Source organism: Netta rufina (genome assembly GCF_964035555.1).
Source record: "Netta rufina genome assembly, chromosome: 12".
Taxonomy (NCBI): domain Eukaryota; kingdom Metazoa; phylum Chordata; class Aves; order Anseriformes; family Anatidae; genus Netta; species Netta rufina.
In genome coordinates, this window is record NC_140135.1 from 21756866 (window position 1) to 21784048 (window position 27183).

The 27183-nt window shown below is 40.5% G+C and overlaps 1 protein-coding gene across 1 annotated transcript in view; it reads right to left on the reverse strand.

Annotated features, from left to right (window-relative positions):
• The window catches only part of MSN (moesin), a 45455-nt gene that overhangs the window by 10414 nt on the left and 7858 nt on the right, over positions 1 to 27183 (reverse strand). Inside the window, exons 2-3 of the mRNA XM_084293988.1 lie at positions 9162 to 9245; positions 59 to 154 (exon numbers count right to left, since the gene is read on the reverse strand). Of these exons, the coding sequence (XP_084150114.1) occupies positions 59 to 154; positions 9162 to 9245 (180 nt within the window). The remainder of the gene's footprint in view (positions 1 to 58; positions 155 to 9161; positions 9246 to 27183) is intronic.

The following is a 27183-nucleotide window of genomic DNA, read 5'->3' on the forward strand; positions in this document are numbered from 1 at the left end:
ACTGAATCTCCAACAAAAGGGAACCAAGGATAAATGAGAGGTTGAAGGTTGAACATACCTTTTTATTTAATTTCAGCCATGTTGAGAAACCTTTTGTGTCCTGATACTGGAGTCCAAAAAACCAGACCTCTCTTAGACCAATTGTCTTGACAACCTGGAAGAAAGATAATTATTAGGAATCCCAGTCAGACAGGCTGATCTCACTGGTGGTGGAGAACCTGTCAGAGGTAAGAACATACAAGCACAGAGACAACCAGGGCCATAGCATTCTGACACCCCTGCTACTTTTCACAAACATAGATGATAGGGCATCAGAGGAGGCCCCCATGGGAAATATATTCATCCCTCTCCCTCCTATCTTTAAGGTTTGTTGCTGCATAAAAACAGCAGCTGGGACAGTGTATTGTTTAGCCATTTATAAGCCAATCTGTTGCATTGCATTTTAGCTATACAAATCTGACAGGTGTAATAGCTTTAAGAGCTTCTACAGGAATTAACTACACTGATACAGGAGCTCTCTCCTTAGTCATGCCTCTAGCCCACTGTAAGTGGTGCATAAATGAGAGTTAAAAGTGTTTACAGACATACTGTAACAGGAGACAAAAGCCTCATGGGGGGGGGGGCAAGACTACTGCAGTATTATGCTGGTATAAAGGAGGGGGGAAGTTTCTTGGCAGAGCCTGTTCACTAGCATGGGGCCACCACTTTGTACTCTGTCAAGTCTGGGACCCGCCTGCCATGGGGTTCAGCAAGTCAAGGGAGGTTCAGGCTGGACATGAGGAAGAGGTTCTCCACCAAGAGGGTTGTTGCACACTGGAACAGGCTCCACAGGGAAGCAGTCACTGCACCAAGCCTGTCGGAGTTTAAGAAGTGTTTGGACTGTGCACTTGGTCACATGGCCTGCATTTTTGGGCAGACCTGTGGTGACATGAGTTGGACTCGATGATCTTTGTGGGTCCATTCCGACTCAGGATATTCTATGATTCTAAGTCTAGAAACTGAAGTTCATCTACATCCTTCCTGATCTGCCCCCCCAAGTTGTTCTTACACCTGTGAACAAGGCACTTACCTGTAACCTCCAATACTAGACAATAGAGGAAGGAGAAGACAGTTGGCTTTAGGTCTACACTGTACCTGGAGAACTGCTTTTAACACAGCTCCCACCCCTTGTGCTCCCTCACAGCTTCCCTCCTTCAGGGTGCAATGATTTGACAAATAGCTGAGGTAGATTTAGCACTGCGTTGTCCCATGTTCTATATGATCTCTCCCCAACCCCCTACTTTCTTTTAAGTTGATTCCACGCTGATTCTGATTCCTAAGGATGCACTCTATTTCCTTCTAATGTGGTCTCCAGATTTGTTGATATACAACATTAAGGTCACAGGTTCCCTGCAAACACATTACTAACTAGTTAGATTACTTAGGGCTTGGATCAGACATTTCTTCTGGCTTTACAGAAGCAGCGGTAGGGCACAAAAAAAAAAAAAAAAAAAAAAAAAAGGAGGGGGGAGTTTTCAGCAGAGACATGATATTAGTAGCACATACAAAACTTACACAAGGCCATGTAGTGTACATACATCATTCCATTGAAGTCCATTAAATTATTCAGCCTGTCCCTGCTTGAATATGGAGAATTGGCATTAAGCCCAGAGTAAACAGGGATTTGTGGGCCTTCACTTGCACATATCACATAGTAGGATGCCCACAGCTAAGGAGGCTTTCAGAATAGCATTAGACCTTGCTGTATGTATTGAAAGTACATGGTAGGAGAGGAAGAAGGGCTGTCCTAGAGCCTAAGGAAAGCTCTGTTCTCGGCAACATTAACATTTGAATGGGATGGAGGCTCGCCCCCCACTGCTGCATGTGTCTGCTTGCCTCATTTTCATTTGTCAGCAGCTTAAGCCTGGGAATTCAACAAGCTGAACTGCCAGCAAGGAATTGAATGGCATCGCACTGCGGCCCCGCACAAAGGGGCTTTTATTCCATAGCAGAAGTCTGCAGAGCAATAGTGGTGATAACAATGGCCCGGATGGGGCGGAAGAGCACAGCACACAACATCACACCCCCAGATTGCTATTGAATCAAAGTAAAATGCAGTGCAATTCCTGCTCTACGAATTATGTGAGCTTGTAAAGCAAGGCATGTTGTGGCTTCTTAGCCTGAGCATAAATCTGGCCCATTTAGCCTTCATCCTGAAAGTAAAGACACATGATGGTAGCCTCTGTCAAGTGGGGAGAAGGAAAAAAAAGACAGCAGTTAGCAGCTCAATTTTGTTTGGGGGTGTACAGCATTTAGAGCCCTGATGAACTGTGAGATATTCCAAAAAACAAACAGCTATTGGCAGTAGCTAGGGCTGGAAAAGGGCTGGTGCACAGAACAAGAGAATACGGAGTACTGTTTAACGCATAGACCACTATGCTTAAATACCAGAGTTTACTCTCTTGGCTGGACAGTGACATCTTTTCTTTGTACCACAGAAAATATTAAGTCAGTCCCAGTGTCTTGTTTAGCATGCAGTACAAGGTTTAATATACAGTTGGCAACAGATTACAGGCAGACTTAAAATCCAGCTGTTGCACAAAACCTTGACCAGCCACAACAAGGCTCTTCAAACACTTTTAGCTTAAAGGCCACTTTGTGAGCAAATTTGTCTCTCTGCCTTAGGGTAGGTGGTGTATTTCTAGAGACAATCTAAGCACATAGTACGTTCCTTACATATGTTCAGAGTAGAGTCTCAAGGTCTTCCCGACAGCCTTTTCTCTCATTTCTCCTTACTCTACTTTTTCCAGGCCTGCATGGCTCCTGAACTTCCCCTCACCAAACACTAACCTTCCTCCCAGCTACAGATCTTGCCATTAAGAGGTGTCCCACAGCAGCAGGAGGGCCATAATAGGCAGGTCTCCTAAATGTAGATTTTAGCATCAAGGTGATTATTGAAGATTGCCCTTTTTCTCAGCCCCAGGAAATATACCACCATACTTGCAAACAAGTGGGGATCTTGCATGAAAGCAATGTCTACACAAAGATAGCAAAGCATTCAAGCAGAAAGACGTTCCACTCAGAACAAGTTCCTGCTCCGAAGGCCAAAGCATCCTGGACTATTCCACAGCACATAAATCAGACTTGAATCTTACCTGTTGTCCTGCCTGAAGATGAAGCAGGTCTTGACAGGCATGTCAAGTATTTCTAAGAGTAAGGTGCTAGCAAACAGTATTGCTGGAGTAGCTCTGACCTGCTGCCACACCTGCAGTTTAATATGCCATAGTTATTCTGTTCAGGCTAGTAAACAAGGCCAATTTGGAATGGTTTATGAAATTGAACATATATCTAGCCCACAGGTAGATTGCACTGAGATTCGAGTCATGTCTCTCAAGAAGACTCAAGTTGCTTCATCATGTGTCTTCAGTCTGGCTATGGGCACAGATGAAGCCTGCAGAGATTAATGCCAAAAATAATCCCAGAGATTAATTCCAAGAATCCCAAATCATTCAGTTCGTGCTACTGTCACCATGCTGGTTCTTTTCCTAGCCTTCCTACATCCCAATTGCCCATGCAAGATTACCATGCCTCAAGAACTTTGATCATCAGATAACATAACCATCTTAATGCTGAAGCCACTATCTCTTAGACTTCACAATATCCATAAGATAGTATTGGAAGGACTGAAGTTTACATGGTCAGCTACAGGCTCAGAGAGCACAAAGCATATCATCAAGGAGCAAATCTGAAGTCAGGGAAGTGGAGTTCATTGTAGGTTGGAGAAGGAAGCACTGACTAAGTAGTTTAGTAACCACAACTCATCATTAAAAAATAAAGCCTGATGCAAGGCCTATCAAATAAATAGATCCTCATCTATCTATTGTACTTACCACCCAATAGATCTAGTATGGCAGACAGCTAAGCCACTTCTACAAAAGACTAGAAGTAAGAGGCTCTAAAGTGGGAAAGAACAAGAAACTAACACAATCCAAGGTCAGAAGTGATCAGAATCAAAGCATTTGAGAAGCTGCCTTATAGAAGCAACTGGGTACACAGAAGAAGGAGTATGTTTTCATACCACAGAAGCGCTCAAAACAGAAAAAGGTTTTGTGACTACAGTTTGTATGCAGGCTGTCTGAGGAGCTTGTAAAGTCAGTGTCCATTAAACCAGGGCATTTCTGTGAAAAAACCTTCCAGCCAGCCAGCTGTGAAGCACTTGGGCCAGTGAATTACTGTTACCTCTCCTGCCCAAGGCATAGGCTAGTCCCCCTGCCTCTGTGACAGAAAACGTCTGCTAGAATCAGTTTATCCCCTCCCAAAAAACAAAGTTTCAGAGGGAATTGAAACTGGAGGGACACAACTGCAAAGCAATAAGTAGTTAAGCAGTTCTACCACATACACAAAAAAAAAAAGTTATTTTTTCATAGAATATCCAAGCTGGAAGGGACCCACAATGATAATCAAGTGCAATTCCTTAGGTCCCCAAATGACCACCTGAAAAAAATCTGACAGTGTATGTATAGGAGACATACAAAGCAAAGCAATGCTTTGTTTTACAGACTAGCCTCCAATCTAACTACACTTCAATTTGATAAAGAACAGGGTCAAAGAAGGAAAACAAGCAGCTACCACTGCTGCAGTACCTGTATGCTGCATCCCAGGAAAGCGATATTCCAAGCTGCCCATGAAGTAACCAGTGATTCACTGCATGAGGGGTAAGCAGCACTCCCAACACCCATAGCCTATACTTAACCTTGGCAGAACTGTTTTTCCTGGTGAGTTGGCAAGCACTAGAATCCAGTATCTGATGCTAAGAGGCATGTAAGCAAAGATGCTAAAAGTAGGTTTGCATAATCTTCCTGTCTCAATTAATACAGGTTTTGTCCGTGTAAACTATTTAAGATAATGCTATACAATTACAATCCTAGGGGATGGGATGATGTAGGAAGACCTCTAGTATAAATCATTGTGTTATTACACCATATGTCAGCTCATAAGGATATTTCTAGTCAGGTACCTTGTGGCAGAAGATGACAACACTACAAAACTTCATCATGGAACTTAATCAGGCATGATAGAGGAAGACAGGACCTTTCCTACCTCAAGCCCATTCACCTACTAATACTATGGAACTTTATCTCTAAACTCAAATTGTTCTTGCTCATGAAGCTACATAGACATAAGCTTTTCCAAAAATCCTTTGAATCCCATTCGGAATAGGACAGAACTACATCTAGGATAATGAATATATTTACTCTACCTTTAGACACAACGAGTGGAAACAAATACTCTCTAAACATTACTGAACAAAGCCAGCAGCATGCACTAAGACAGTTGTGTGGCCAGAAACCTTGGTAAAATTTAGTAGCTTCCTTTTTGCTTAATTCAGAACTGACCATGCATTCAAATTGAAAGGGCACTCGGGGGCAAAAACATTCAGGATCTCTAAAAATTCTTCTGTGAAAGAGTCAAAATCAGGTTTCACACCAGAAGGTCAATATGCTGCAACAGCAAAAACATAAACTTGCTTTGTAGAGAAAATCCCTACCCTCAAAAAAGCCCTCATGAAGGCAGACATTTTTTCAGAACCAGATTCATGAAAAAACACTAGTTTAACACCATAAGGAGTGCATGATATTTCAAGGGAGCTAGAAAATATAGTTGAAATATCTTTTAGGTATTTCCTAAAAAGGAAGGGATAGAATTGTCCATAGAAAAATAAAAGGCACGTTAAGAAATAATGAACAAACAGCCCAAAGTTGAACTGCACATTATTTAAATTTATTTAAACTTAACACAAGCTAAATTGAATTCAGCTATAACTTTGTTCTTACACATCCCAGTACGGGACCCATGAACACCTCAGGATGGAAGCCAGATAGAGTGAGAAGATTAGTCAGACGGTCATTGCTTAGTCCCTATTAGTAGTGTCAGCATGAAGAACAGCTCTGGACTAGTCCTTTACAAGAACTAATCTACACAAACAGCTCAGCTATTTGAAATATTGAATACATGCCTGTTGACAGTTAAAAAAAAAAAAAAATTAAGAGAGCAAGGCAAAAGTGGCTAGAGTACAAAAATCTCACTTTAAGTTCTCTTAAGAGTGAGGTGAACAGGCATTAGTTTTTGAGAATCAATCATCAGATAAGATGATTTGGTTGCAACATATGAAGTGTTCTGGTATAGTGGACAGAAGTATTTGCATCACAGAGTAGCACTCCCGACTCATGCATCTGCCTCCAGATGACTTTTGCTAGATAAAAGAATACTAGAGGCTCCTCGTGATTTATGACCATTTCATTGCTTTACACTCAGCAAGAGATTCCTCACATACTGATCAGTAAATTTTATACTATAATAGTCCAATATGTTCAAAGCTCTCTTCCTGTATTAAAGGGAGTAAGTCAAGCTATGCACTGTCAGGTCACTATACACTCTCGTTTTGATATACAGTTAGCTCTTTATGCACAGATCAAGAATATGTTTGAGCTTGTCCCTAATACAAATACTTGCTCCCCCCATCCCCAGTATTTTCAGCCCCCTTTATGCACAGGTCTGATTATGGATAGTCTCTTTTGCAATAAATATGAGCCTTGATCATTAAATAAATAAAAGATGGACAGACAATTGTCTGTTGCATATTTGCATTTTGAGACCAGCATGAAATGTTTCCTCATTGTTTAAGGAGTTGAATACCTTCTTCCTTTGCAACTACTTTCCTTAATAGTAAAAGAGTAAATCATTAGATTGCAGGGCACAAGAGAAGCTGGGATTAGGTTCCCTGACCACTCACATAAAAATAGCCTCCAAAATTCTGTATTTGTGCTAGAGGTGAAAGACATTCAGCATCCACACATCTTCTGCCAACTCCCCACGTTACTGCTCAGAACGTTCCCAAGCCATGGCAGAGGGTTAGTCTTTCTATCACCAGCACTGTTGTGTTAGGTCTTTGACTAACCGTCTGCCAATGGTAAGGCTCTAAAACATTCATTTCAGAATCAGTCCTATCAGAAACCAGAAGCACTGCCTCTACAAAGCATATATGCTAAGATATATGCTGAACTATTAAAAAAAAACTTTTAAAATTTAAAAAATTCTTATGACTATAGCACCCATCCACCAAGTCTCTGATGTACGGATAGTATAAAGTGACAGTGTACACCAGATCCTTTAAATATAGCAATTATTTAACAGCTAGCTTCTGAAAGTTTTTTCCTCCCATAGTATTTCTTCTTCCAACTCTATCTACAACCCAAGTTAGAAAAAGAAAACAGTCTCATCTATATCAGCAACTTCAAAACTTAGTTTTGCAGCAGCATTTATTTTCTCCCTTCACTGAGGGTATGATAGAAAAAAACACAACAAGACTTCTGTTTAGACAGGTGCTGTGTGAAACACATTGCACAAAGAAGAATGTACAGCTGTTCCAGAACATGACATGAAGGAGTGAAATCAATTACTAAGACACAAAAAATTCCCTTATGGGAAACACGATTAGATGCCTCTCAAAAACAGACAAGTTGCTGAAGTCCAAGTTTAACACCACAATTTCAGTTTGTACTCTATGTCAAATGAGGCAAAAACTGAAGATGGTCTAGAGCTGACTGAGAAGTTTATGTATAGATTAAAAAGTACTACTGATTTCAGTAGTAACACTTCTTAGTGCATAATGCTTTATCTAGAAAAGATCAGAAATTATTTAATGAAAAATAATCATAGAAAGCATTCAGCTGAGGAACATACTTTCTAAAGGAAAACAGTTCACCCTTCGATGAACTTTGAAGTACGTCATGTCAGCTTTATCAGAATATGGTTCCATAAACTAACTGTGGTGGAGCTCCATGTTGCACACATATATTCTGGATGGAATCCAGTACTCACTTCCATTGAACAAAAACTGTCAGACTTGAGACCACAAAGGGCTAAAATACACAGGACCTACTACATAGTAACATGCAGACATGAGAAACCACTTTGCAGCACAGAACCTTCCTGAAAGCATTTTTTGCCTTTCCCATCATGAAAGGGTGCTCTTCACTAACCCCTACAATCTCTTTATTCCACGTACACACATGCCATTTCAGGGCTGGGTTACGGACAGCAATACAATATCTAGTGTTAAATCATCCAGATGAGTATGAGAGAAAGTAGTAGTTTGTGGTTAAGCATCTAAAAAATTAAATTTGGTTTGCTGGCCCCATATGAGACAGCTGACCTCTACGGGTGGGTCAGGCCTTAAGTACCTCACTTCATTAAGATAGGCTCAGCGTAGAGCTCTGAACCGCATACATATCTGGTCTGGCAGCTCCTTCATCTTGTATGATGAATCTTAGATTAATGACTTTTCTTTAAACTATAAATTTATAGCTCAGATTATTCTCCAGTTCGGAAATGCTTGATTTCTTCCTCAGAGTTCTGACAAAGCCTCCACTGTCTATGAGACAAGAATACATCATTTCCTAGTAGCAGATGCTTTGACTGACAGGGCAGTTGCCTAGATAGAGCCTTTGGGATTACAGCAGATACACATAGTGGAGCCTGTCAAAGTTTCAACAGCTGCAATTGATAAAAATCTGTCTTCAGTTGCTCCTAATTTGGAGTGCACTTGACTCCCTGCTTCAGTTTGGGTCAAAGTAGGAGGAAATATGCCTAGTCAGTGAATGAAGAAGACAGCTAAAACACAAAGATGGCCTAATACAATACAGTACATAACTTATCTTAAAATCTCCCTCAGGCCCTGATGAGAGTATAGAATATCACTTGCACTTAAGAGTTGCAGCAATGTTTGAAACACCAGCTAAAGCTCTCCTGTTCTACAGAACACCTATTATTTGAAATCAATTACACAACAGATACAAGTAAGCCAACCAACAATAGCTTACTAGCTCCCCCAAAAGACCGATTTTATGAGTTATGACTGCAGATATCTATCCAACCCATATTACGAGCTATAGCACCAATTCAGTTTGTTAAAGGCAAGAATAGCTTCTAACACATTTCTAAAGCTAAAAAAATGATGTAGTTTTGAAAAGTGTGCCATTTCTTATTTTGCTAATTTCTCTCAGGATGGATCCACGCACTGTCATTTAATCTTTGAAGCCCTTAAGAAATTGCTTGCTGTTGCCTTAACAGAATCACAGCACCAATATCAACTTTAGATCTTCTGCAGCTCCATCACTTACCTGATCAAAGAGTTGCTTTCCTGTAGTGTTGGGCTGGATGGCAAACTCCAGCTCAGCATCCATGGTGGTAACACGCACACTGATCTGGAAAACAGAAGAGACATCATTACAATAGATGCTTCAACTGACACTACACATAATAATGAACAACATCATTTGCCTCCAGCCAGGGACCTGCTCCCAAGCCTCCATGAATTCCACTGCCAGTGATTATAAAGTCATCTGTACTGCCAGTACAGTGTTCCCAAACCCCATCACTTCAGTTCGCTCACAAAATGTAACCTTCCTGTTTTCTAGTGTAAAAGTTTATCCTATCTGTTCCAATTTATATTCCCATCTACATACTTATACATGAGACAATTATTTACAGCTTATTTAGTTGTATTTCTGAGTTTAGAACAACACCCTGATATCTTTCACTAAAACAGACATCCCAGTTATACGCAACCAGACATTCAACTTCTTCCATGTGAAGGATGAATGTCAAGGAAGTCCCCAGATGCATTAACAACTCAGACTGCTGCAGAAGATGAGTGAGTACAGAACAATATTGTTCTAGTCTCCCTGGAGATTTTAAGAGATTATAAAGCACAACCCCTGGTATACTCTAAGGACTAGTGGTACAAAGCAGACAGGATGCAAGGATGACTTCATGTGCTAAGGCAAAAAGGATGCATACTGAACTAACACACACATTAATATGTGCAGGCACTTCACAAAGAAGTAGAAGGATTGCTACGTAATTGCCTACTACCACCCAGTTCTTTCAGGGAGGTGAAAGATCTCTAAACAGTGAGGAAATGGTTATGTTGTCACTTGTTACACAGTCAAATTTCATAGCTGTAGATGCCTACACAAAAAAAAAAAAAAAAAAAAAAGTGAAATCATGAATCTGCACTAGTTAAGTTTAAATCAAGTGCTTAAAGAGACCACCACATCCAAACACATTTTGACGTTTCCCAAAAGCCTTCTTGAACCTACTTGGGACTAGTCATGCCACTACTTGGTATTTGATAACCCTTGGTGATGAACCATGGAGTTTTCTTGTTTTAAGTTCAGCTTAAACTCTCAGTATATGCTATAAGAAGTTAAAGGTAGCACAGCAAAGCTGAAGTCATTAAGAGCAGCTGTGCACAAGGAAAACTATTTAGACATTGCTGTAGCAAAGATCATCAACAAGCACAATAGGAATAAATTGATTTTGAAATTTCTGAACCTTTTGACACAAAAGAAGTCAAACTGCAAAACAACCATCCCTTAGAAGTAGTAAGGAAAGAGAAAAAGGTTGGTAGCTTGTATTGAAAAGTAAAAGTCAAAGTATTGAAAGGCCACAATAAGGTCTCCCTGGAAGCTTTTCCAGGCTGAACATGCCCAGCTTTCTCATCCTTTCTTCATAGGAGAGATGCTCCAGCCCCCAATTATCTTTGTAGCCCTCCTCTGGACTCGTAGCAAAAATCATTCTCCCCAGATTCTAGATGGTTGACAATTTGTTAATTTCACAGTGCTTCAGTGAACCACAAATTCAACTGCTTGCTAGCAGGGCTGCAAACCCCCAAACCATCTTTTCTAGTTATAATTGGAAGCACTCTTTTGAACCAGGAGTGATGGCTTCTAAGACTGTCTTGCCTAGGCCACATACCAGCAGCATGAGTAAAGATGTCCATAAGCCACCTAAGAGGGGTTAATTAAACTACTCATTAAGCGAGAATGTTGCTTTAAAGTCGCTCCTGTTCACCTACACCACTAATGTATCAGCTACCATGAAAAGAAATTGTCTTTTTGCTCCACTGTTTATGGGATTAAAAAACAAACAAACAAAACAACAGTAGCTATCTTGGCTGATAACATCTGTATAAGTGATTGAAGGTTAAAGTATCTGAGCACAGCGGAAGCACCAGAAAACAAACATTTGTGGCAGCTCTTTGCAACTAGTGCCTGAATAACTTTAAAGCTCTTCATCACAAATTTTAAAGTAGAGCTGCTTCAGTAAGCATCATCACAGAATTGCATAATTCTTGCAGATTTGTAAGATTCAGATCTTTGTTAGCACAGTAAAATACAGACCTATACTACAACCAGTACAATTCCTTCATTGTCTTTCACTTAAATGTAGTTAAGCTCCCTGACCAGTTATCATCCTTCAGTTAGTATGTTCAGTAATTTGAAATGTACTTTTTTGCTTAGTAGAAGCCTTCTGTGCTCGAGATGAGTAGCAATCTAAGGTTTAGGAGCAGTACAGTCTTGAATGGGGTACACACTTCCAGTTTCAGGCTATGCTATTTTAGAAGACAGCATGAGCTAAGATACCACAGGAAACAGCCTTCTTTTTTTTTTTTTTTTTTTTTTTTTAAAAAAAAAAAAAAAAAGAACCACACCCCAGTAACGTTAGCTTCCCTAATCTGAACAAAGTTTTAACACATTAAATAGCAGACTGCTGTTAAAGACCAGGGTGGTGGCGCTTTGAAGCGAGTCCTGGGATGTATCACTGACATTTCATACAGGGCTGAAATGCTGCTGTAAATTTGAGCTTTGTTAAGCCTCATTGATGCGGGGAAAGAAGGAAAAAGAACACACATACGTATGCTACCAAACGGAATTTTTAAGCCAGTGGTGAACTGAAAAAACAAAGTGAGGTTTCCACCATTACAGGTAATGGCAACCAGTGGTCTGCATTCCCAGTTAGCAGATAAGAAGTTCATTCAGAGCAGATGCAGCTTTACCGGGGTGTTTGTTTTTGTTTTGTTTTTTTCTCATTTCAAGAGCCTAAGTACTGGTACAGAAATACAAATTGGTTCTTCCAGTATGTATAAAAGCCTGAAAAAACAAAGAGGCTTTGTTCTGAAAGATACCCAGGGATCACTCTACTTTTGGGCAGTTCCACTGTTCCCTTAATGGGTTCTGTCTGCAGCTCAGACAGAAACTACCAGAGATCTATAGATTGCTGTAACCTCTGCCTGACAAGTAAATGCCAGGCACTGCATGCTTGCCTTCATTCTCCTCAATCATCTGAAATACTAGTTTCAGTTAAACCATCATACTGAGGCACACACAGCTGGGTACTGCCCAACACAGATGTTGCATACCCCTTGTGTAACAATGCTATAGCAGAAGAAAGCCAGCATAAGCCAGTCGCATTATAGTTTAGACTCATCCATTTGTCCTGTTCCTTGAGTTACCCTGCCAAAGTGCTTTTAAACCACTAATTTAACATCAGTGCTTACTCTAAGCAAGAATAGTCTCAAGATTCACTAGCATTAAGGTTTTATACTTTTATTTCTAAACCATTTAATGAGGTTTTATTAGAATAAATATCCTAGCATCTACATTTATTGTTTCGTAGATGCATCTCCCCTTAAGAAATAACTGTAGTGTATATATAACAGCTCTGTTCCCAGGAAAAAAAAAAAAGTGTCTTCCAAGTAACAGTGCAGAAATGGTTAACCACTAGGCCTGAATTAAGACACTGCAATGACCCTTTTGTCTACAGGTGCTCAAACTTTGCCCCATAAAGACATGCCTGAAAAACTTAATTGCTTTTCCCAGGGGTGAATGTATCAAGACCACTAAGAATACTAGAATACTCTAGAACGCAGTCAAACATGGAGACTGAACAAGACCATAAGAGTCTGATTCCTCATCAACACCTTCATCTGAGAGCGCGCATAACCATCAGTGCATTTACTGTTCTGGCTGCAAACAGAATAAAATGCTGCTCAGTAAGATAATCACCTTGGACTGCTGAGCATACACAGCTCTAGCTCTGTCATCCCAGACAAGCAAGGCACATACTTCTTTGATGCTAGCAACAGGAGAAAACTGTGACAGAAAGACACTACCCACAACTGATCAGATTACAAGCACCAGAGTGGCAGCACTCATTCCCATTCCTTTTTCCAGAACTGACAGTTAGTAAACTCTTTTCTTAAGCTTCCAACTTTCAGGATGTATTTTTAGAGGACTTACTGAATTTCATCAACAACCAATTTACCAAGAATGCTATCCTAATGCAGTAAGTTATACTGAAGCTCTATTTAAACTAACTGAATTTTTATCATCTTAGCATATATAATGCACTCAGTGATGCATCCAAGTGTCTGCAACCCTCAAGTTCTGCTTAGATCTTAAACTAGAAGTTTTACCATGGCGGGTGGCCTATGAATAGGCTTTTGTTTTTCCATTATAATATAATAAAATATTTTGTATACAAACAGCTAGTTATATTGTATGATAAGCTTCTAGAGAAGGCCATCTTGCCCATTACATGAAAGTTTAACTATTGCATTTCAACAGGCAACTTTACATTCACCAACAAAAAAAATACTCAAGGAAAAAGCCCATATTTAACTGATTCATTTCATAATGGCTACAGGAAAGAGATAGAAACCTAGCAACTCTTCCTCTTCTCTACTTGAGGAATTACCATTGTTTTTACCAGTCTAAGCACAGCTACAGATTGCCACTACCAAAGCATATTAAAGCACTTCCTGTAGCCAAGGACAGTGGCTCAAGGAAGACCCCCTGCACAAACAGAAGCTCTTGCATGGAAAATACACTGTTTTAGCTCCAAGAGCAGTCAAAGAAAGCTCTTTTTGGTAGAGAAAAGCTTTTGTAACAGCACCCTCCTCACATGGTGTCTAGCAGACCATGGGAAACAGGCATAATACCAGTACCATGCACCCATCTGCAACGTCTTTTCAGAAACATTAACATTGCCCACCCATATATCCTCAAGTTCCGCTTTTTTCTTTTCACTTTTTGTGGTACCACTCAGATTCCCAATAAACTAGCAGCAATGATTATCAGTTCTCTTCCAGGTCTCTAAATGATCCTTACTAATAACCTGCTATAACTTCTTCCTAAGATGAGAGTTTGTAGTTGTATATGAAAGAACAAACAGGAAGGACTGATACCATCACACTGAATAACAGATGTATTACTTGTACTAACACCACAGTGTATGAAGCAGTGCAAGAGGTAGAACAGATAATTCTGTTTGTCAGATGGAGACAGGAACAGAGCACTAAGAAATTAATGTCAGAGCAATAGGTAGAGTCAGCACAACAGAGTATCAACCTCTACAGAACTCTGACCCTGAATTAAAGCTTCTTTCCTCCCTGGATTTCCTGAATGCAAGGAGGCTGTTACACAGTACTGGTCTGGAGACCTCAAGCTTCAGATACTGTTTTCCAGGTTCAAGCCACCAAGTGGAATATTTCTGGATAAAGTGGCGTAACTACAACTAGGGAAAAATATTTTTTTTTATTACTCATTTGACTGTCAAAGAAAAGAAGTTAAGAAGAAACTCCTGGCTAGCCAACTCTTATAGAGTATCTGTTCAACCAACAGTTGATGCAAGTAAAGATACTGGAACTAACACCATGCACAAGTGGCACAAGCTATGACTGAAGAAGTACATTATATTCAACTGAAGATGCAAGAGGAACTCAAGATCTCACAAGGTACCCCAGAAATCTAAAAAACTTTCCCAGTTTTGGCTTTCAGCAAGACTAACAGCAGTCTCATAGGTATAATTAGAATCATGTCACTATCTAAAAAAAAAAAACAACAACACTTTTCTGAGGTGACAAGTACTTCTCAGGGCCACATATTCCACTCCCTGCTGCAGCCACCTAACATGGACCCTGCCACCTTACATGCTTGTGGGCATAGTACCCTGCTGGAAGGACAGGAGTCACACACCAATCCAGATAGCACCTTGATTTGCCTCTAAGGAGCATCAGAGGTAATGACCCCCACCTGCAGCACCAGCAATACTCACAGACATCTGGCTCTTTTCCGAGTACCAGCGCTCTTCTGAAAACAGTCCTGGGTCCTTTGTGTCAGGGTGAGGCTGGACTCAGGTCATATGAAAGTGCTTGCAATTTCTAAAGGGATTACATTTAATTAAACCACCCCCCTTCCAGCAGTCTTAAAGGGCCTTTTCATATCCCTAAGTTCATCAGGAGCAGAACACCAGCAGGGAACAGGCACACCCCAGGTGCCAGCCCTGGCCCTGCCAGGCTGCAGCCCCCACTGAGAATTAACCCTGCAGATGGCTCCCCAGCATTTCACCACTCTCTCAGCTACCTTTCTCCCCATTCAACTGGGAAATGGCACTACTCACTTGACTGGAACCATAGGGATCCTAACATGGCCAAGGAAGGTGCCCCATTCCCACTCCACTGTGACCGTTTGAATAGAGTCACCATAATAAAATGGAGGAGGAAGCTTGCCCACCTTTGTCGTACTCAGTGCCAGTGAGACTGAAGTATCACTTAAGTGGTACATAATATCCCAGACACCAATTCTGTCTTGGCCTTGTTTTGGAAGGAATTCACACTTTAAGGGATTTCTAGTGGTTTTAGAGCAGACTCTGAAGATAAAGAGCTGATGTTAAAGAAAAATTCAGCTGCCTTCCACATATATCTCTTAGCCATCTACAGGTAAAACTGAAAATAGACACAAGCAATCATCATTATCCAAAAACATTTCAACAAGTAAAGATGCCGCCATAACTGTTGTAATAGGGAAAAAAAAAAGTCCTTTCCCCATCCATCTTCTGTTCTCTTTCCACATTTGACAGCACAGCACGTAAGCTCATTTTACAGAAGTAATAATCAGTTAGAACTATTTTTAATGTCATTTCCAAAAAAACCATACAGATTTTGAGTTGACTGTACCTTTCAGTGATACACTAATTATAAATGCATCCCAACTTCCTGCATCTGCTGCATACTAAGAAGCAACCCATGACAGTCAGTTATAGACTGGCTCACTTTTCTGAAGGTACTGAGATGCCTAAGGATCTTGTAAGCATACTACCTTTCTTTAAACCACTGTTTAAAACTAGCTTAATATTACAAAATTCAGACTACTTTAGACAAACGAGACATAGCTGTCATTACTGCACAACTGTAAGAGTTGGACTCAGTAAGAAATAGCAGGTTTACACAGATCTTACAGGAAAGTTTCACTTATTGTTTTGCCAAATTCCACACTACAGTGTTATCTACTGAGGAAAAATTCAGTTCACGCCTACAGTAAAACTAAATTAAAAACACCTGCAGAGGGACAAGTGGCTTCCCTGTAAGCAGCCAGATACAAAAGGAACAACGGACTACATATTTGGATCTCAGTTAATGGGCTCAATTGCTGTCCAGGTTGAATCTGACAGAGGCATCAAGAGCTGTTGTCTGTAGGCTATGAAAGATGCTCCACTTACTACCTTTAATAACAGATATTTTGCTGCTCTGTTACCTTATCCACCATCACCATCCTTGTAGGATGGAAGGAGACCATACATGCAGTGTGCTATGAAACACATCACTGGGCTCTAGACCAAGAACGTGAGAAGCTGGCAGCATCCTCCAGACCTCACTGGAAAGTGCATATTGCTGCTGAGTGACCTAATGTGATCTGACACGAGTCCTCAAGGAGAGTGCATTGCCACTGGCTTTATGTGCATAGCCCTGTGGTAACATACACAGGGTGCTGCTGCTCTATCCTAGGTATAATCACAGAATCACGTGTTACATGTAAACACATGTATTACTTAAAAAACAACACATTTCTTAATTTGAAAATCAAATGGTAGATGTGCTTGAGTCCCTTCAATAAAATCTCATACTTAGGTCAGTATCTGAACTGAAAATGATAAAAGAACAAATCATTTGACTTGCAGCAAGATTATTATAGAAAAGAAAGTTGGGTGAATAGTAAACTGAGGAAAAGCTAGGAGAAGGCACCCCATGAGCTCACATCTCCGAAGGACACAGTTACTGGTAACTGCGGTACCCTCTGAAGCCACTGAAGGCATTGTGAGCCGTGTGCTCAGCCCCACTTCCATGCAGACCAATCTGGAGGCAGGCACAGGTTGCAGCTGCTGGAGCTCCATTTGACTGTGAAACGCTGTTCTCACAGGTGCAAGCACCAGCAAGCCAGGCTAGAGAAGTGATATGGATACATCTAACTAGATTTAGGCTCAAAGAGTCCTGTTCCCTCTCCATGAATAAGCACAGCAACGAGCCAGATCAGTTCCAAAAAAACACTGTAGAACCACACATCAAAGCCACATGACAGCTGTAGCCCCCCTCCACTCCTTTCTCGGTCTCCAGTCAGGCAAGATGGCCTATGTGGGCAGCAAGTTGCAGCTTTCACACAGATACTGAACAAAGTTGTTGAGAACAGCAAGACTATGAAGCTGCCACAGGAAATGAGCTGCAGTGACAGCAGTGCAGATTGAGAAAGTTCACAGCTTTGAAGAGTCTACTTGCAAAAACTGAACCGAGAAAGGGTGGAGCAGGCATAGCCTGAGCAGGAGGAAACCAGACATGCCCTGACACAAGTACATGTCTGACAATTTGTCTCACTTCAGCAGAGACACAGGAGGAGCACTGACAATGCAGAAAGCACTCTCTGTAACTTCCAGCAAAATGCACCTTTCTGGATGGATTTAGCACCACTGGTGGGGCAGGGGAAAAAGCTGGTTACAACACACTGACTAATAAAATAATAGCTACACTATGGGTTACCCACTCTTCTAAAAGACTTCTGCGTTAGTCTCCAAGTTGTAGAAGTCCTCTGCCCAACACAGAGCTTGGAAGAATAGATAATTTTTGCTTTATCTAACAAAGGGGTTCTAAATAAGCCGATTCCAGGGCCACTCTAACAGCATTTTCTTTCCAAGTCTTCTCACAGGATTTATAGCAAGCATTGTATCCAGTGGTTGAAAGAGCCAATCCCTGTTCTTGAATCAGATGAGAAAAGACTGAGGCTGCACCAAGAATCTGGTAAAATATGATGTTTTCAAAAAAGGAAACTGAGCGATTTACCCTAATACAAACCCTGTCAAACTGTAATGTCAGTCCTAAATATTAATTTACTTAGCTGTTACCACAAGAGATGATTTTTGAACCAATGATTAAAACGGCAAAAATTGTTTGTCCACTTGAACACAAGAGTAGAATTCTAGGATTATCTCTACCCCCCTCCCAACCACCTTGGACTCACCAAGAGGCTTTGCAAGTCTAACTCCACAGAATTTATATGTTAATGACCAATGTTTACTATACATTTAATCCCCTACTTTTCTACTTTGTGGAAAAAAATCAGGCCAGTTAATAATAATGGTACAAAACACGTTCTACCTGCATGAGTTTTGTCTCTATTCTTTATTCTGCTCTTTCAGCAGATTGAGATACATACTATAACCAATAACAGTTCATCATGTTGGCAAACATCTCTTCAAGACCTTTCTTGACACATCATGGAACTTTCTAGCTGAAGAGCTAGACCTCTATACTTACTGGCCCAGCAAGTAGCCATCTAAGCTACACATTCATGAAAATACTTATCACAGTATAAAAAATAACTCTTTATTAGACTTATGGTGACAGGAACACAAGCTGTTCACTGGAACTGCATGCAACAGGCTTAAGAAAATAAAGCACTGAAAATAAAGATTGAGTTACATGAAGAGGCCTATCAGTAAATGCCCCATGCTGCTGGTTCTCAGCAGAACAGCCTTTTATCGGAGAAGGTCTACCTATCTTCAACACTGAGCAGTACTCCAGGGCAGTAGCAAAAGAAACTAGTTACCATGACTACCCCCATCAGCAGAGCTACAACAGACAGCAGAGACAAGGCACAGATTTTTTTTGATCTTTTCTGTACCAATGCATAGCGATAGGTTCATGGACAAGATACTCTACATTTCAATTCCTCCTTCTCATGATCAATTTCTCACAAATCCATTATGTAAAAGTCATAACAATAAAATGCAGCAATAAGCTGTATCTTACAGCATCAATTCTAGCATTTAAACACGTATTGCTGCTGCATTATTTCCATTTTCCATTACTTCCATCCTTTCCATTATGAAATGAGCTGGAGTGCTCATCCCCCAGTGATAAGAAAAATAAAATTCTTCCCTACAGCAAGGAGTAAACTTTTTTTTTTTTTTAAAAAAAAAAAAAGCAGTTTCCTTGAAGACACACTCTGCCGTTGAAAAATTAATGTCTACAGAACAGAGCAACACAGCAGTACTTTGTTGTTTTTCTGGTTCTTGAAACCAAGTGTGAGAAGCCACAACTCGCTTCCTGCTGAAATCCCCCTTTGAAACTGATCAATACCTGATATTCATAAGGTCCTGAGTACAGGGTAAAAAAGTTGAATGCAAGGAGATCCTGCCTTCAGGACAAGCCAATTAGACAAGAGATCAGTTACTCATATCAAATCAGGGAATCTACTTCAGGCATCCTTATATAAGCTGAGGCTTTACCCTCCATTCCCCCACCCCACAAGAGGCAGAGAACCAAACTTACTGGTTCCAAACTTCAAAACTTATCCTCCAGAGCAGTCCCTTCAAAAACTCAGGTCTTCTTCAAACCACATCCACAGAGCTCACAAGATGCACTCAGAAAAGCTTCTCCCTTATCCAAAGGGGCTGGCATTTACAGTTGCCTTTCTTTAGAGGCTACTTTTACTGAACCACTCTGCCTCAACTTTTCTGTTTTCTCACAATCAGCATTTCAAAGTCCAGGTTTCTTTCTACAGTGCTACCAAGCATGCACTAGAATGTGGGGCCATGCAAAGCCAGGGCTATATATCAACACTTCTTAATGGGTTGGAGAACTTGGAATTTTAGAACTCTGTGGACATCATTTACCCAGCTTAACTAGTGATCAGATTTGGGCTCCCAGGGAACGTTTATTCCTGAAAAAGTTCTACATCATAAGAAGATTACTACAAAGTAAGTCATTCAAAACAATAAATAAGTTTTAAAATAAAAATTAAAAAGTCACACAGGGAATTTCCCTGCACCTTGCACATCAAGTCTTCCAAAGTCATTAATGTTTCCAAGCTAAAGCTACTTGAATATAATTCCTTCCTTTTCAACCAGGCAGATAGTAACTAGCTACACCCCAAAAGTGGTATTTCAACATTGTGGCTGCTAATAGCCTACAACCCTGTCTGAAGTGCAAACAAGCTTCCGTTTGACAAGAGGAGTTGCGAGATACAAGCACTAAGCCAGTAAAAGAAGCCACGGGTGGATCCCCAGATTTGCAGTCAAGTACAGATGTTTGCAGGACATTTATTACACAACCTATTCACAAGTTTGTGCAACGGGTCAATTCCTCTATTTTTGCCATTTCCTCTCTCATAAATAGATTCTTCATACATCCCTTTGCTTTCCTGTAGCTGCTCCAAGCCATAATGTTGCCATTCACTATTCCTTTAGAGCTAGTTTGAAGTCACGCCTTGGAACAACTATTTTTGTATCTGCTATTTGGGCTAGAGACAACATACTTCATTAGTCAAATCCAGAAGGAGGTGAAAAACTAATATGGGGGAAAAAAACTTCCCCCTCTTCCACAACTTTTGCATCAAGAAGGAAAACTCAAAGCAAAGTCTAGCCACATGCAGTTGCCATCGTTCAAATTCTACACTTTGAGGTAGATTTGGGTTTGTTTCGCCTGTTTGGAGTGTTTTTTGTTTTGTTTTGTTTTTTGGTGGTGGTGGTTTGTTTTAACACTCATTTGCTTTGTGCATGTTAGAAGGTGCTGTTCTCTGGAGAAACCGTATATGCCTGTTTTAGCCTTAGTACCGTAATAGTGGGGTTGGCAGTTGTGCTTCACATGTCTGAGCTTAACCACATCCCTCCTTAAAGCTCTTCAATTTAATGGCAGTCAGCAGGGCAGTGGGCATGTTTGAAATGCCAGCAGTGGTATGTGTGACATTCCTCACAGCTATTGCATGCACCCCCTAGACAATCCTAATCACAGGTTACAAACAAGTATTTCGCTCCCTCGCCACCACTGGAGTAAAATCTATGCCATACACTAGTGTTATGGCCCTGTCTGTTACTGCAGTAACTTAACTCACAAAACAGTTCCATTACCCCACCCCCACCACCATGGAAGCATATCAGATTTTCTAAGAAGACTTAGCAGCTTGTTCCCCCCTAAACTTGCTTAAGTCTAGTTCTTCCCTTCCAGCAGGGGATTTCCCAGTATCATTTAGCAGCTGCAAAGACAGTGCAAGTGTTTAAAACAGACAAGCCTAGTAGTCAAGATGCATTTCCAAACAGCCAATAAGCTTTCCAAACCTAGCATCCAGTGGATACCTGCCAAAATTACAAGCAGCTTTCAGCTAGAAATAACTCAAAACAAGATCAAGACAGGATGATAACAGTACAAGCGTGATCTGTATAAAGGAATCACATGTACCATAAGTACTTGAGGTTCATGAGCTAATAGACTAAACAAGTCACTCCCTATGTAAAGGTCTTCAAATTCACCTGTGGTTAAGAACTGTTTTAGCAGTAACTTGGAATCTAGGGCAGTAAAAAAAAAAAAAAAAAAAAAAAAAAAAAGAAAGCCATGCTCAGAAGCTCCACTTATCATTCAAGAGACTTTTCCATGGGGAGACAGCACAGAGATCACTGCTGTGACTGAGCTCATCCTTCCAAAAGGATTCTCATGTGTGTATGAACAAGTCAGAAATGTGCTTAACTGTTTCACATGCTTCTCTGTTCTTCAACCAAGAGTCATCCAGCACTTAGGCTCACTGATAACAAGAAGGGCAGCTGCACACAGGGGCTGCCTTTTTCAGACATCCAAGGCAATGCCTGGGTGTGGCATTTCAAGTTCTTGGCCAGCTCACAGAGCTCACTGAATATCTGAACAATAGCCAGATTTCTAGGAGCTAGAACACAGCCTTACTGTGGGATCTGACTGCCCAGACTATGAGCTATCCCTCCAAATTTAACTGCAGGCAGAGTCAAATGTGAGGTAAAGCTGTTTCATCATCCTGTGATTTTCAGTTTTATCATATCCAGTGTGCTAGACAAATCCTGTAACTTCCTTTTAGTACAGGGTCTCATGTAGGCTCACTGCCTTTTCACATCTATTTAGGTCATGGTTCCCTAAAATACAGGATTTCCCTGGAACAGCTCAGTTTTACACTACTTTTTAAGTGTAAGTTTCCCCACCCACATTCACTTCCCTCTCCACCAACCTATTTTTGGTTTTAAATAGTTCTGTTGGGACTGTACATAGTTTATAAAAGACCAGCTTGTGATTACTGAAGTACCTTTTGTTATTTTAAGCTCTGTCTAGTTCAAACACTTGAGTTTTCCTAATATAGAGCAGAGTAGCTACAGCACCAGGATAGAGAGAGCCCAGTGTCCCAGAAGACTCTCGAGTGGGTGTAGAGCTGCTGGCAGCAGCCTGGAGAGAGCAGTGCCAGCACACTCTGGGTGTGGTCCCACCACCACAAATCATCCTAAAAGGCCTGTCACCATGTTGCACACTCCCACTGCCTTCTTTGGACCAGTATTAGCACTACCATGACTACACAACAAGCAGGATCAAAGAGTAAATCAGGCTGAGAATAACTTATGTTATTTTTTCCAGCAAGATTATTTCCTTGGTCCCATTCACTATACTGACAGAGACACTGCTACTAGCACAGATGACAGGAAGGTGGAAGTGTAAGATGACTCTCTTTGGGTACAATTGGAGAAGACAATCGCTTCTTGTTCCTCACCCCCAGGCAATCCTATTTTATCCTGTTTTATTGCAGAGAAGAACAATAAAGCTGGTAAAGGGACTAGAAAACAAGACTTATGAGGAGAAACCAAAAGAACTGGGGTTGTTTAGTGTGGAGAAGAACCTGAGGGTAGACCTCATCCCTCTCTACAACAACCTGAAAGGAGGTCGCAGTGAGGAGGGCACAAGCGATAAGACATGAGGAAATGGTCTCAACTTACATCAGGGGAAATCTAGATTGGATATTAGGAAGAACTTCTTCACAGAGAGGGTGGGCAAGCATTGGAATGGGCTGCCTAGGGACATGGTAAAGTCCCCATCCCTGAAGGCATTTAAGAGACGTGTGAACATGGCACCGAGGAACATGGTTTATTGACAGGACTTGGAAGGACAGGTTGATGGTTGGACTCTATTATCCTGAAGGTCTTTTCCAACACAGATGATTCTATGATCCTTTGTAGTGACTCAGGTTCTCACACAACCCCTTGCCAAGATTTACCCCCTAATCAAGCCACATGCAAACTTGCCATTAACCCAGCTTTCTGTTGTGCTAGCAAGTCGGAACTGATTCACTGTTGAGTTGAACTATCAGAGCCAATGTAAGGCAGGACCACAGAGATGTGAGCAAAACTCTTCAGTGGCAACAAACCATCAAATCTCTTAAACAGGAAATCAAGTTAATTGCAGCCTTTAATAAACCAGATCAAGGAGTTCATACTTACACGATCTTGAAATGCATTGCTTAAAACTGAATTATTTGAAAAGAATGCATGACATCAAGTATCAGGTATCACTTTGTATTAGATACATACATGAAGACACAGCTAAATGCCTTGCAAACCAAATGGTCAAGTAAGATTTGTTAACAATGTCTTCCTTTTAAGTTCATCACACACCACCTTTACTACATGCAGATTCACATGCAAATGATAGTCGACATTTTATAGATTGGGCAGACACCACGGGATGCCATTATGGAACCACAGTCAAAGAACAGCTGTAGCAGAGGGCATCATTTAGACCAACAAATAGCATTCTGCATCATGTTGCCTTTCACAGATAGCCTGACTAAACAGCAGGAAAAAAAAAAAGTTCTTAATGTAAGAAAGCACTTAACTACCCCTTCCTCTCCAGAGTATTTTCATCTTTAATGTTTCAGGGTGTTTTAGCAAAGCCTATTTTAAAAAAAATGTTACAGTTACCTGAATAGTATTTGTATCTGGTAAACTTTTAATAAAGTCTAGTTGTCTCTACAGTTTTATAGAGAAACTGAATTACAACTTAATAATAAAGCTTTAGACTCCCAGTGAACTGCTACTGAGACAAACTATTCCCAGTTTGCTACAGAGGTGCATCTCCTGAAACAATGCTATAAACAATGTTAAGAAGCTATCCTGCTCAGGGTTCTGACAGTTTAATGTGATCTCCTGGCCTACACTACCTTCCTGCGGGAAAGTGTTTTTAGATTACTGCCTGAACATGACCAGAGACATCACATGGATCAACTGTACCAGCAAACAGAACAGATAAACTAGCTATACTTAATAGTAACTGGGCTTATACTATGTATTTCCTTTAAAAGGGGTTACTTTTGATACATTTTTGTCATTATACATGACTAGCTCCTTTACTGTCTCCACGCCTTTGCACTCCTGAAGACAAGGTTAAGAACCTCCAGTCACCTACAGAATATTTTGCAAATCCAAGTACTTTCCTAGCTATGCTTGTGAACAAGTCAAAGAAGTATCATCTCAATTCAAACAGCTCAAGAACCTGAACAATCCAATCCAATTTAGAAAATGATCCAACCTTGAAATCAGCCTTGCTCTGAGCATTGGGTGGGACCAGATTTCTTCGAAAGATCTCTCTTGGCTTAACTTTTAATAATTCTAAAAGACCGCAGAAGTTGCCGCAGAGCTACCCTGTAATAACATAAGTCATTACAATGCTCATGTTGGAAACTGACTTCTTGTATCAAGTGAGCAGAAGCAGTTTCCTCATATGATTTACAGTTTCAACATCCAGGTCTTTCAAATCTCCTCAGCAAACAGAGATAATGTGCACCATCTCCACAGTCAAACAGATAGAGTAGGAAGAAAAATAGCCAAACACTGAGCACAGCTCCCACCACCATTCATGCAAGTATAACTTATGAAAGTAAGCAGTAGAACTAACTAGACTAACCTAAGGCAAGGAGCCTCCAGAGCACCTTCTGCAAGGGACATTCAGAGTTCAACTTGAGAACTTAGGGATATGGTTTAGTGGGGATTGTTAGCGTTAGGTAGAGGTTGGACTCGATGATCTTGAGGTCTCTTCCAACCTAGAAATTCTGTGATTCTGTGAACTTAGCTCTTTATTCAGACCTGCAGTATAGGGTTGGTTTTCTTATATTTTCAATTCCTACCCCACCCCCCATAAGCCAAGGAACAGCAGCAAGGATTTACAGGCAGTACTTCAACTCTGATCAAAGCCTGGAGCTCCTTCAAGATTCCTGCATGCAGACACCTCACACCAAACTGCACATCTTCAGAACACTGGAAACAGTAAAGCTGCTTGCTAACTACTACTCTTGCTCAGACTTGTCATGAAAACAGATAGATCCACATGAACGCATCTAATAACCCTTCCTCCTCTAATGGAATGGCAGACCAACAAAATTGCTTATTTTACAAGATTTTCTGAACCCCTTCAGACAGAAATTATTTTCAAATCCTTCCTAACACTGCCACACTAAAGCTGCCATTAGAATACTATAACAGCATTTCACTGAAAAAGTCCTTTACACCAGACTTTCCTGAGACCAAGGTGTTTGGACATAGTCATTTGCAGAGAGATGAGGAAAACCTTGAAAGTACAGAGTAATGCAGCATATAATAGCAAAATACAAAAAGAAAGTCATGTGACACCTGCCTCCTCCTCCCCTCACCAAGAGGGAGAGAACAGGCTTACTGAGAAGCAAATTATGATTGCAATGAATCCTAAACTCAAAATGCTTCATGCAAATTTGAAGGGTTCTATCCAAGAAGCACCCACAAAACAGCCTTTTTTTACATGATAATTTTACGAATGAAAGACACTTTCATCAAAGCTTAGCCATGAGAGAAGTAGCTGGTCACTTCATCTGCATTTGGTCCCTGCTGGTAGAAGAGGCTTTGCACAGAGGTGAATGAAGTACAGAGAAATCAATAAAACTTATATACTGGATGTCAGAACTGAAGCAGCAAAAGAGAAGCAATCCAGACATCTGTCAGATTTTTACTTGATCATTCAGCATTTGTCAGAACAAATACTAATATAGCATCATATTTCCTGTGTATGATGCTGAAGCAAGTATTGTTCAGTACTGCCTCTCATCTTCAGCTGATTGCTCTGATATTTGCTTAAAGTCCTTTCATTCCTTCTGTCTTTTGACAGAGAGATTCAGGACAGACACTACACGGAAACGTTCTTACTGCTGATGATGGTGAAATGCACCCACATTTGAAATAAATCTCTATTCTATTAGGTGTGCAAAGAAGTATTTAAACAAAGTGTAATACATTACATTGCAGCTTGCAGTAGTTTCTCATCTTGAGATGTTAGCAATGAACTACAGAAACAAGATAAAGCAAAAGACTTTTTTTATGAGCTTCAACTCACTTCTGCATACACATCTATCACCACAACTTCCTAGGTATACATTGTGCCCATCAGTATCCACTGATTTTTTGTAGCTGGCAACACTTACTCTTCTTTTAATGATATACTGTTGCAAGAAAATCACAAGTCTTCAGCAACTTAATGTTAGAACTTACTGCTTTCAGGTTTGCAGGGGCTGGGTCAAAATCTCATCGGTTTGGGTTCATTTTAGTGTTTCATACAAAAAAAAAAAAAAAAAAAAAACAACTTTTTTTACTTCAGGAGACACTAGACACTTCTAGATTTCTTGAGCACCAAATACAGGAAGAGAGGTTCCTTGCTTGTTTTTTCTGAGCAAAGCACTAACACTGCAGTAACAAGGAAAGCCTGTCATCCCAGGAAAGAATATTTTACAGTCCAGCCACTATGACAAATATACGCCTCTTGCTTACTTGCATAAAAAACAATTCACATAAAAACCATTCACTAAAATAGGCTTATTGATTGAGGGAGTTGTCATACCAAAAGGACTAACAGAATTGTTCTCATATAAGAAGACAGTGAATTATAACATATTGTGTTGATTATGTATCACTATTTTTTTGTAGAGTGACTTGTATACATTGGCAGTAGAACTGCCTTACTTCTTTAGATGGTACCTCCAGAACCATTTGCCACCATCCTGCAAGTCCTGGGGATGATAACCATCTTAAAACTACAAGTTCTGAATTTTAATAGAGAAAAAAGTACAACCAGAAGCCTCTCGTCCATCCAGCCTGAAAAGGCACATAGTATATTGAGGAAACAGAATCAGATTTTTTTTATCCACTATTCCAGAATAGCATATTCAGAGG